This window comes from Somniosus microcephalus, chromosome 12 (assembly GCF_052327205.1).
Source record: "Somniosus microcephalus isolate GS21.2 chromosome 12, FLI_Smic_1.0, whole genome shotgun sequence".
In the NCBI taxonomy this organism is placed as follows: Eukaryota; Metazoa; Chordata; class Chondrichthyes; order Squaliformes; family Somniosidae; genus Somniosus; species Somniosus microcephalus.
The window spans coordinates 220175946-220188445 of record NC_140998.1 but is presented as its reverse complement, the minus strand read 5'-3'; the positions used below and the strand labels follow the sequence as shown (position 1 = coordinate 220188445).

Genomic DNA, 12500 nt, shown 5'->3' with positions numbered 1-12500 from the left:
CATTTCCCCCTCTCGCTCCTTCCCCATTTCCCCTCGCTCCTCTTCTCCATTCCCCCCTCGCTCCTTCCCTGTCTGTCCTTGGGTTACCAGCTCGGAATCGCCAGCCCCTACTCTCGAGTGCTGAATATCAAAAGTGAACTAACCTCTGCTCGTCTCTTGTCCTCTCCTCTCTGACACAGCAAATGGACCGCATCTTCCCCTGGTTCAAAGTTCAGGACTCCAAGTACTGGGAGGAATGTGGAGGCTTACCCAAGTGAGTAGAATCCAGAGTCGAAGCTGCCTGCGCCGGTCATCCGACACCTGGAATCGCGCCGAGCGTCCTCTTAGTGGGCCGTTGGTAGCTGTCTCGCCTCTGAGTCTGAAGGTCATGGGTTCGAGCCCCCACTCCAGAGACTTGAGCCCCTTAATCCAGGCCGACACTGCCCAGTGCCAGCACTGAGGGAGGGGCAGTACTGAAGGAGGGCCGCACTGTCGGAGGGGCAGTACTAAGGGAGCTCCGCACTGTCGGAGGGGCAGTACTGGGGGAGCGCCGCACTGTCGAAGGGGCAGTACTGGGGGAGCGCCGCACTGTCGAAGGGGCAGTACTAAGGGAGCTCCGCACTGTCGAAGGGGCAGTACTGGGGGAGCGCCGCACTGTCGAAGGGGCAGTACTAAGGGAGCTCCGCACTGTCGAAGGGGCAGTACTGGGGGAGCGCCGCACTGTCGAAGGGGCAGTACTGGGGGAGCGTCGCACTGTCGGAGGGGCAGTACTGAGGGAGTTCTGCACTGTCGGAGGGGCGGTACTGAGGGAGCGCCGCACTGTCGGATGGGCGGTACTGAGGGAGCGCTGCACTGACTGAGGGGAGCGCTGCACTGTCGGAGGCGCAGTACTGAGGGAGCGCCGCACTGTCAGATGGGCAGTACTGAGGGAGCACCGCACTGTCGGAGGGGCAGTACTGAGGGAGTGCCGCACTGTCGGAGGGGCAGTACTGAGGGAGCGCCGCACTGTCGGAGGGGCAGTACTGAGGGAGCGCCGCACTGTTGGAGGGGCAGTACTGAGGGAGCGCCGCACTGTCGGAGGGGCAGTACTGAGGGAGTTCTGCACTGTCGGAGGGGCGGTACTGTGGGAGCGCCGCACTGTCGGAGAAGCTGTACTGAGGGAGCGCTGCACTGTCGGAGGGGCGGTACTGAGGGAGCGCCGCACTGTCGGAGGGGCAGTACTGAGGGAGCACAGCACTGTCGGAGGGGCGGTACTGTGGGAGCGCCGCACTGTCGGAGGGGCAGTATTGAGGGAGCGCCGCACTGTCGGAGGGGCAGTACTGTGGGAGCGCCGCACTGTCGGAGGGGCAGTACTGGGGGAGCGCCGCACTGTCGGAGGGGCAGTACTGAGGGAGCGCCGCACTGTCGGAGGGGCAGTACTGTGGGAGCGCCGCACTGTCGGAGGGGCAGTACTGAGGGAGCGCCGCACTGTCGGAGGGGCAGTACTGAGGGAGCGCCGCACTGTCGGAGGGGCAGTACTGAGGGAGCGCTGCACTGTCGGAGGGGCAGTACTGAATGAGTGCCGTACTGTCGGAGGGGCGGTACTGAGGGAGCGCCACACTGTCGGAGGGGCAGTACTGAGGGAGTTCCGCACTGTTGGAGGGTCAGTACTGAGGGAGCGCCGCACTGTCGGAGGGTCAGTACTGAGGGAGCGCCTCACTGTTGGAGGAGCTGTACTGAGGGAGTGCCGCACTGTCGGAGGGGCAGTACTGAGGAAGCGTCGCATTGTCGGAGGGGCCGTACTGAGGGAGCGCCGCACTGTCGGAGGATCAGTACTGAGGGAGCGCCTCACTGTCGGAGGGGCAGTACTGAGGGAGCGCCACACTGTCGGAGGGGCAGTACTGAGGGAGTTCCGCACTGTTGGAGGGTCAGTACTGAGGGAGCGCCGCACTGTCGGAGTGGCAGTACTGAGGGAGCGCCGCACTGTCGGAGGGGCAGTACTCTGGGGGGGGTGGGGGAAGTGTGCGGGTGTTGTGTATATTTGTGTACTTTCCTTGTACCTTCAGGTGCCATGACGTGTTCTCTCTCTCTCTCTCCTCCCACAGCGGTGTGCACCCGAATGCTGTCGTCCCCCCGTCGCTCGACCACATCTACGCCCAGTGGCGTGAGCAAGGCGAGGGCTGGCAGCCCCCCAACAGCCAGCGGCAGAGCAGCCAGAACGCGGCGGGGAACCGAGGGGTGCAGAGCCGGGTGGAGCAGTCCGTGGGTGAGTGGGCGAGTGCGGGGTGGGGTGGGGTGGTGGTCAAGGCCGCCCAGTGCCTCGAGTGACGGAGATTGCAACCCGGAGCAGCCGCTGCCGGCTTGAGCGCGCAGTTGCTGCAACGCTGGGCGCTGGACACGGTCCGTCTCTCCCGGGGGGGGTCTCCACTGGCGGCCCACCTCCGCAGGAGCCCTTAAACCGAGGCTCCATCGGAAGAAGAGCGGGGGAGTCCTCCCCCGGTGTCCCTGGCCACTGTTTCTTGGACAACCGGGTTGTCTGTTAAGAACCTAAGAAATAGGAGCAGGAATAGGCCACTTGGCCCCTCGAGCCTGCTCCGCCATTCAAGAAGATCATGGCTGATCTTGGGCTCAAAGCCACTTCCCCGCCCGCTCCCCATAACGCTTCACTCCCTTATCTTGCAAATATTTGTCTATCTCCACTTTAAATGTATTTAATGACCCAGCCTCCACAGCTCTCTGGGGCAGTGAATTCCACAGATTTATGACCCTCTGAGAAGAAATTCCTCCTCATCTCAGTTCTAAAAGGGCGACCCTTTATTCTGAGACTATGCCCCCGAGTTCTAGATTTCCCCACGAGGGGAAACATCCTCTCTGCATCTACCCTGTCGAGCCCCCTCAGTATCTTATATGTTTCAATAAGATCCCCTCTCATTCTTCTAAACTCCAATGAGTATAGGCCCAGCCAGCTCAACCTTTCGTCATACGTCAACCCCCTCATCTCTGGAATTAACCTAGTGAATCGTCTCTGAACTGCCTCCAATGCAAGTATATCCTTCCTTAAATAAGGAGACCAAAACTGTACGCAGTACTCCAGGTGTGGCCTCACCAATACCCTGTACAGTTGTAGCAGGACTTCCCTACTTTTATACTCCAACCCCCTTGAAATAAAGGCCAACATCCCATTTGCCTTTTTGATTACTTGCTGTACCTGCATGCTAACTTGTTGTGTTTAACCTCGCTCTTTCCCACATTATACTCCATCTGCCAAATGTTTGCCCGCTCACTTAGCCCGTCCATATCCCTTTCCAGATTCCTTGAGTCCTCTGCACAGCTTGCTTTCCCACCCATCTTTGTATCATCCGCAAACTTGGCTACATTACACTCAGTCCCTTCATCCAAGTCATTAATGTAGATTGTAAATAGTTGAGGCCCCAGCACCGATCCCTGTGGCACCCCACTAGTTACCATTTGCCAACCAGAAAATGACCCATTTATCCCGACTCTCTGCTTTCTGTTAGTTAGGCAATTCTCTATCCATGTTAATATATTACCCCCAACTCCGTGAGTTCTTATCTTGTGCAGTAAGTGTGTTCTTGCTACATTAGGCTTATATTCGCTGGAGTTTAGAAGAATGAGATGGGATTTCATTGAAACTGATAAAATTCTAACAAGACTGGACAGACTAGATGCAGGAAGGATGTTCCCGATGGTCGGGGAGTCCAGAACCAGGGGTCACAGTCTAAGGATAAGGGGTAAGCCATTTAGGACAGAAATGAGGAATTTCTTCACCCAGAGAGTGGTGAACCTGTGGAATTCTCTACCACAGAAGGCAGTTGAGGCCAATTCATTAAATATATTCAAGAAGGAGTTGGATATATTTCTTAAGGCTAAAGGGATCAAGGGATATGGGGAGAAGGCAGGGACAGGGTACCGAATTTGGATGATCAGCCATGATCTCATTAAATGGCGGAGCAGGCTCGAAGGGCCGAATGGCCTACTCCTGCTCCTATCTTCTATGTTTCCCGTGTACACGGGTCAAATGTGCGCTGTGGAGACGCTTTGACGCCATAAGTTGACCGCCTCAGTTTGCATCTTCGCGCCCTGCCCTCGGGGGAAGGGTGTGGAGGAGCGGGAGGTTCTTGCCGGCTGACTGACGGCCTGGCAGGGAGGCGGTGTCGTTTTTGTCTCGGGGCCGCAGAGACCCGAGATGGTGTGGGAGGGGAGAGAGAGGCGAGGGATTCCGCAGCTCGGGTAGGAGACTGTCTCGATCGGCGCCCCCCCCCCCCCCCCCCCTCCCCGAGAGATCGGGCGGCCGCGGCCGAGAGATCGGGTTTTGCTAACCGCTCAATGTGTGTTGATTGCAGCTCTGGCCAGTGAGAAGAGCAGGAGCTCGGAGCCCGGCGCAGTGCCTGACCCCCAGGACGGACGGCAGTGCGCACTGTGTCTGAAGTACAGCGACGACAAACTCAACGTACGTCCCTCTTAACGCACCGCACAGGAATCATAGCATCACACAGCACAGGAGGAGGCCATTCGGCACATCCTGCCTGTGCCGGCTCTTTGACCGAGCTCTCCAATTAGTCCCACTCCCCCCTGCTCTTTCCCCACAGCCCAGTGAATTTTTCCCCTTCAAGTATTTCTCCAATTCCCCTTTTGAAAGTTACTATTGAATCTGCTCCCACCGCCCTTTCAGGCAGCGCGTTCCAGATCACAACAACTCGCTGCGGAAAAACAATTCTCCTCATCTCCCTCTCTGGTTCTTTTACCGATTATCTTCAATCTGTGTCCTCTGGTTACCGACCCTCCTGCCACTGGAAACAGTTTCTCCTTATTTACTCCATCAAAACCCCTCGTGATTTTGAACGCCTCAATTAAATCTCCCCTTAACCCTCTCTGCTCTAAGGAGAACAACCCCAGCTTCTCCAGTCTCCACATCACTGAAATCCTTCATCCCTGGGACCATTCTGGTCAATCTCCCCTTAACCTTCACTGCTCTAAGGAGAACAACCCCAGCTTCTCCAGTCTCTCCACATCACTGAAGTCCCTCATCCCTGGAACCATTCTGGCCAATCTCCCCTTAACCTTCTCTGCTCTAAGGAGAACAACCCCAGCTTCTCCAGTCACTCCACATCACTGAAGTCCCTCATCCCTGGGACCATTCTGGTCAATCTCCTCCTTAACCTTCTCTGCTCTAAGGAGAACAACCCCAGCTTCTCCAGTCTCTCCACATCACTGAAGACCCTCATCCCTGGGACCATTCTGGTCAATCTCCCCTTAACCTTCTCTGCTCTAAGGAGAACAACCCCAGCTTCTCCAGTCTCTCCACATCACTGAAGACCCTCATCCCTGGGACCATTCTGGTCAATCTCCCCTTAACCTTCTCTGCTCTAAGGAGAACAACCCCAGCTTCTCCAGTCTCTCCACACCACTGAGGTCCCTCATCCCTGGGACCATTCTGGTCAATCTCCCCTTAACCTTCTCTGCTCTAAGGAGAACAACCCCAGCTTCTCCAGTCTCTCCACATCACTGAAGTCCCTCATCCCTGGGACCATTCTGGTCAATCTCCCCCTTAACCTTCTCTGCTCTAAGGAGAACAACCCCAGCTTCTCCAGTCTCTCCACATCACTGAAGTCCCTCATCCCTGGGGCCATTCTGGTCAATCTCCCCTTAACCTTCTCTGCTCCAAGGAGAACAACCCCAGCTTCTCCAGTCTCTCCACATCACTGAAGTCCCTCATTCCTGGGACCATTCTGGTCAATCTCCCCCTTAACCTTCTCTGCTCTAAGGAGAACAATCCCAGCTTCTCCAGTCTCTCCACATCACTGAAGTCCCTCATCCCTGGGACCATTCTGGTCAATCTCCCCTTAACCTTCTCTGCTCCAAGGAGAACAACCCCAGCTTCTCCAGTCTCTCCACATCACTGAAGTCCCTCATCCCTGGGACTATTCTGGTCAATCTCCCCTTAACCTTCTCTGCTCTAAGGAGAACAATCCCAGCTTCTCCAGTCTCTCCACATCACTGAAGTCCCTCATCCCTGGAACCATTCTGGTCAATCTCCCCTTAACCTTCTCTGCTCCAAGGAGAACAACCCCAGCTTCTCCAGTCTCTCCACATCACTGAAGTCCCTCATCCCTGGGACCATTCTGGTCAATCTCCCCTTAACCTTCACTGCTCTCAGGAGAACAACCCCAGCTTCTCCAGTCTCTCCACATCACTGAAGTCCCTCATCCCTGGGACCATTCTGGTCAATCTCCCCTTAACCTTCTCTGCTCTAAGGAGAACAACCCCAGCTTCTCCAGTCTCTCCACATCACTGAAGTCCCTCATTCCTGGGACCATTCTGGTCAATCTCCCCTTAACCTCTCCGAGGCCTTGACATCCTCCCTAAAGTGTGCGGGGCCCAGAATTGGACACAGATCTCCAGCTGGGGTCTGACCAGTGTTTTATAAAGGGTTGAGCATAACTCCCTTCCTCTTGTACTCTCTGCCTCTGAGAACAAAGCCCAGGACCCCATGTGCTTTTTTAACAGCTTTCTCAACCTGCCCTGCCGCCTTCAATGATTTGTTTACATACACCCCAGGTCTCTCTGTTCCTGCACCCTCCAACCCCCCCCCCCATCCCTGTTCAGGATTGTACCATTTGTTGTTTATATTGCCTCTCCCCATTCTTCCTCCCAAAATGTATCACTTGCCACCTCTCTGTGTTAACTACTGGCTTCTCCCCAACAGGGCGGGGGGGTGGTCTCGGAGGGGTGTGTGACCAAAATTCTACGCTGAAGGTCGAGGTGTTTAAAATGATAGAGGGATTGGATAGGGTAGATACAAAGCTGGGTGGGCGTGTGTGCTGTGAGGAGGATGCCGAGAAACTCCAGCATGATTTGGACAGGTTGGGTGATTGGGCAGATGCAGTATAATGTGGATAAATGCGAGGTTATCCACTTTGGTGGCAAAAACAGAAAGACAGATTATTATCTGAATGGCAATAGATTGGGAGAAGGGGAAGTGCAACGAGACCTGGGTGTCCTTGTGCACCAGTCGCTGAAGGTAAGCATGCAGGTGCAGCAGGCGGTTAAGAAGGCAAATGGTATGTTGGCCTTCGTAGCGAGAGGGTTTGAGTACAGGAACAAGGATGTCTTGCTGCAGTTGTACAGGACCTTGGTGAGACCACACCTGGAGTATTGTGTGCAGTTTTGGTCGCCTTATCTGAGGAAGGATGTTCTTGCCATGGAGGGAGTGCAGTGAAGATTCACCAGGCTGATACCTGGGATGGCAGGAGTGACATATGAGGAGAGATTGGGTCGATTGGGCTTGTACTCGCTGGAGTTTAGAAGAATGAGAGGGGATCTCATTGAAACTTATAAAATTCTAACAGGACTGGATGCAGGAAGGATGTTCCCGATGGCGGGGGAGTCCAGAACCAGGGGTCACAGTCTAAGGATAAGGGGTAAGCCATTTAGGACAGAGATGAGGAGGAATTTCTTCACCCAGAGAGTGGTGAACCTGTGGAATTCTCTACCACAGAAGGCAGTTGAGGCCAATTCGTTAAATATATTCAAGAAGGAGTTGGATATATTTCTTAAGGCTAAAGGGATATGGGGAGAAGGCGAGAAGGCAGGGACAGGGTACTGAATTTGGATGATCAGCCATGATCGCATTGAATGGCGGAGCAGGCTCGAGGGGCCGAATGGGCCTCCTCCTGTTCCTGTGTAACAGGCTCGAGGGGCTGAATGGGCCTCCTCCTGTTCCTGTGTTACAGGCTCGAGGTGGCTGAATGGGCCTCCTCCTGTTCCTGTGTAACAGGCTCGAGGGGGCTGAATGGGCCTCCTCCTGTTCCTGTGTAACAGGCTCGAGGGGGCTGAATGGGCCTCCTCCTGTTCCTGTGTAACAGGCTCGAGGGGCTGAATGGGCCTCCTGCTGTTTCTGTTTAACAGGTTCGAGGGTCTGAATGGGCCTCCTCCTGTTCCTGTGTAACAGGCTCGAGGGGGCTGAATGGGCCTCCTCCTGTTCCTGTGTAACAGGCTCGAGGGGCTGAATGGGCCTCCTCCTGTTCCTGTGTAACAGGTTCGAGGGGGCTGAATGGGCCTCCTCCTGTTCCTGTGTAACAGGCGCGAGGGGCTGAATGGGCCTCCTCCTGTTCCTGTGTAACACGCTCGAGGGGCTGAATGTGCCTCCTCCTGTTCCTAGTTGACACCAGTGCCTCTGTCTCCTCCACTCAGGTTAACCACCCTTTGTGTGAAGAAGTGCTTCCTGACATCACTCCTGAACGGCCTGGCTCTAATTTTAAGGTTCTGCCCCTCTTGTTCTGGACTCCCCCCCCCCCCCCCCCCCCCCCACCAGAGGAAATAGTTTGTCTCTCCAGCCTTTCGAATCCTTTAATCATCTCAAAACACCTCGATGGGATCGCCCCTTAATCTTCTACACTCGAGGGAGGTGGGGGGCTACTGCTTTGCGTAATCGCTGTCTGATATCCGGCCGCGAACCGGCGCTGACCGCCTCGCTGCTTCTCCTGTCCTGCAGGACGCCGGGCGCCTCTTGTACATCGGCCAGAACGAGTGGACGCACGTCAACTGTGCCTTGTGGTCGGCGGAGGTCTTCGAGGAAGGGGACGGCTCCCTGAAGAACGTTCACATGGCGGTGGGCCGGGGCAAGCTGATGGTGAGCCAGACTCCGGGGGAGGGTCCGCGCGCAGAGGGCCTCGTGCTCCTTGCTTTACCGCGTCACCTTTTTCAGTTGGGTTGTTCACCCACCGCGCCCACCCCCCCCCCCCCCCCCTCAATCTGGGATTTGGGAAGCGTTATGGGGATGTTCGCTGATGATACCCTTGGACATCGCTGCAGGCGTTCCTCAGGGCAGTGTCCTAGACCCAACCATCTTCAGCTGCTTCATCAATGACCTTCCCCCCCCCTCCAACATAAGGTCAGAAATGGGGAAGTTCGCTGATGACTGCACAGTGTTCAGCGCCATTCACAACTCCAGAGATAATGAAGCAGTCCATGCCCGCATGCAACAAGACCTGGACAACGTTCAGGCTTGGGCTGATAAGTGGCGGGTAACATTCGTGCCAGGCATTGACCAACTCCAACAAGCGAGAGTCTAACCACCGCCCCATGACATTCCAGGGTATTGCCATCGCCGAATCCCCCACCATCAACATCCTGGGGGTCACCATTGACCAGAAACTTAACTGCACCAGCCACATAAATACTGTGGCAACAAGAGCAGGTCAGAGGCTGGGTATTCTGCAGCGAGTGTCTCACCTCCTGACTCCCCAAAGCTTTTCCACCATCTACAAGGCACAAGTAAGGAGTGTGATGGAATACTTTCAACTTGCCTGGATGCCCAGTTTGGGTTCCGTCAAGAGCACTCGGCTCCCGACCTCATTACAGCCTTGGTCCAAACATGAACAAAGGAGCTGAATTCCAGAGGTGAGGTGAGAGTGACTGCCCTTGACATCAAGGCAGCATTTGACCGAGTGTGGCATCAAGGAACCCTAGTATAACTGAAGTCAGTGGGAATCGGGGGCGGGGGGGGGAACGCTCCACTGGCTGAAGTCATACCTAGCACAAAGGAAGATGGTTGTGGTGGTTGCAGGTCAATCATCACAGCCCCAGGATATCACTGCAGGAGTTCCTCAGGGCAGTGTCCTAGGCCCAACCATCTTCAGCTGCTTCATCAATGACCTTCCCTCCAACATAAGGTCAGAAATGGAGATGTTCACTGATGACTGCACAGTGTTCAGCGCCATTCACAACTCCTCAGATAATGAAGCAGTCCGTGCCCGCATGCAACAAGACCTGGACGACATTTAGGCTTGGGTTGATTAGTGACAGGTAACATTCGCGCCACACAAGTGCCAGGCAATGACTATCACCAACAAGCAAGAGTCTAACCACCGCTGATGTAAGAAAACTATTTGGTACTTGGTCTAAGTATTAAACAAGGCTTTAATTAGCTGTTCTTCAACATGAAGATCTAGTGTCCTTCACTAGTTCCTGTTAAAGAATGTCCTGGCCAAGCTGGGCCCATGCCCGAGTATTTATACTCTCTCTGGACAGCGCCGCCAGCAGGCCGCCCAGTATTATTTCCGTAAGTCATTGCCACATGAGTGACTAGATTAATGTCAACCGCCCCTTGACATTCAATGGCACTGCCATCTGTGTCTCACCTCCTGACTCCCCAAAGCCTTTCCACCATCTACAAGGCACAAGTCAGGAGTGTGATGGAATACTCTCCACTTGCCTGGATGAGCGCAGCTCCAACAACACTCAAGAAGCTCGACACCATCCAGGACAAAGCAGCCCCGCTTGATCGACACCCCATCCAGCACCTTAAACATTCACTCCCTCCACCACCGGCGCACCGTGGCTGCAGTGTGTACCATCTACAAGATGCACTGCAGCAACTCGCCAAGGCTTCTTCGGCAGCACCTCCCAAACCCGCGACCTCTTCCACCTAGAAGGACAAGGGCAGCAGGCGCATGGGAACACCACCACCTCCAAGTTCCCCTCCAAGTGACACACACCATCCCGACTTGGAGATATATCGGCCGTTCCTTCATCGTCGCTGGGTCAAAATCCTAGAATTCCCTCCCTAACAGCACTGTGAAAAAAGAAAGCCTTCTCCAGCACCTTTCACCACCTCAGGACGTCCCAAAGCGCTTCACAGCCAATGAAGTACTTTTCTTGGAGTGTGGTCACTGTTGTAATGTAGGAAACACGGCAACCAATTTGCGCACAGCAAGCTCCCACAAACAGCAATGTGATAATGACCCAGATCATCTGTTTTAGTGATGTTGGTTGAGGGATAAATATTGGCCCCAGGACACCGGGGAGAACTCGCCCCTGCTCTTCTTCCAATAGTGGCCGTGGGATCTTTTATGTCCATCTGAGGGGGCAGACAGGGCCTCGGTTTAACGTCTCATCCGAAAGACGGCACCTCCGACAGTGCGGCGCTCCCTCAGTACTGCCCCTCCAACAGTGCGGCGCTCCCTCAGTACTGCCCCTCTGACAATGTGGCGCTCCCTCAGTACTGCCCCTCCCACAGTGTGGCGCTCCCTCAGTACTGCCCCTCCCACAGTGCGGCGCTCCCTCAGTACTGCCCCTCCAACAGTGCGGCGCTCCCTCAGTACTGCCCCTCTGACAATGTGGCGCTCCCTCAGTACTGCCCCTCCCACAGTGTGGCGCTCCCTCAGTACTGCCCCTCCCACAGTGCGGCGCTCCCTCAGTACTGCCCCTCCGACAGTGCGGCGCTCCCTCAGTACTGCCCCTCCGACAGTGCGGCGCTCCCTCAGTACTGCCCCTCCGACAGTGCGGCGCTCCCTCAGAACTGCCCCTCCGACAGTGCGGTGCTCCCCTCAGTACTGCCCCTCCGACAGTGCGGTGTTCCCTCAGTACTGCCCCTCCGACAGTGCGGCGCTCCCTCAGTACTGCCCCTCCGACAGTGCGGCGCTCCCTCAGAACTGCCCCTCCGACAGTACAGCGCTCCCTCAGTACTGCCCCTCCGACAGTGCGACGCTCCCTCAGTACTGCCCCTCCGACAGTGCAGTGCTCCCTCAAAACTGCCCCTCCGACACTGTGGCGCTCCCTCAGTACTGGCACTGGGAGTGCCGGCCTGGATTATGGGGCTCGAGTCACTGCAGTGGGGGCTGGAACCCGCGACCTTCTGACTCAGAGGATAGAGAGCGTGAAACTCATTGAGCCAGGTCTGAGACAGAAACGGGACTGAAATAGAGAGCGACAGTTTAGGGGCCTCTTCCTAAGCGTGATTCTAATCCTCCGCTCCTCTTCCCCGCCCAGCGTTGCGAGCACTGCCAGAGGCCTGGAGCGACAGTGGGCTGTTGCCTCTCCTCATGTCAAAGCAACTATCACTTCATGTGTGCCCGTGCCTGCAAGTGCGTGTTCGAAGAGGATAAGAAGGTGTACTGCCAACGACACAAGGACTTGGTGCAGGGAAAGGTTCGTACTGCAGACACAGACTCGAGTCACATCGCTGTGCGGGGGAATCACAGACACAGACCCGCGTCCCATCACCGTGTAGGGGGGGGGATCGCAGACACAGACCCGCGTCCCATCACCGTGTGGTAGAATCGCAGACACAGACCCGCGTCCCATCGCCGTGCGGGGGGATCGCAGACACAGACCCGCGTCCCATCGCCGTGCGGGGGGATCGCAGACACAGACCCGCGTCCCGTCACCGTGCAGGTGAATCGCAGACACAGACCCGCATCCCGTCACCGTGCGGGGGAATCGCAGACACAGACCCGCGTCCCATCACTGTGTGGTAGAATCACAGACACAGACCCGCGTCCCATCACCGTGTGAGGGAATCGCAGGCGCAGACCCACGTCACATCACCGTGCGAGGGAATCGCAGAAACAGACCCGCGTCCCATCGCCGTGCGAGGGAATCGCAGACACAGACCCGTGTCCCATCACCGTGCGAGGGAATCGCAGACACAGACCCGTGTCCCATCACCGTGCGGGGGAATCACAGACACAGACCCGTGTCCCATCACCGTGCGGGGGGATCGCAGACACAGACCCGCG

The 12500-nt window shown here is 56.1% G+C and overlaps 1 protein-coding gene across 1 annotated transcript in view; it reads left to right on the top strand.

Annotated features, from left to right (window-relative positions):
- kmt2bb (lysine (K)-specific methyltransferase 2Bb) overlaps positions 1 to 12500 on the top strand; it is a 186099-nt gene that overhangs the window by 121714 nt on the left and 51885 nt on the right. The window contains exons 17-21 of the mRNA XM_086002474.1: positions 180 to 253; positions 2064 to 2224; positions 4323 to 4429; positions 8474 to 8611; positions 11752 to 11988. Coding sequence (XP_085858600.1) covers positions 180 to 253; positions 2064 to 2224; positions 4323 to 4429; positions 8474 to 8611; positions 11752 to 11988 — 717 coding nt within the window. The remainder of the gene's footprint in view (positions 1 to 179; positions 254 to 2063; positions 2225 to 4322; positions 4430 to 8473; positions 8612 to 11751; positions 11989 to 12500) is intronic.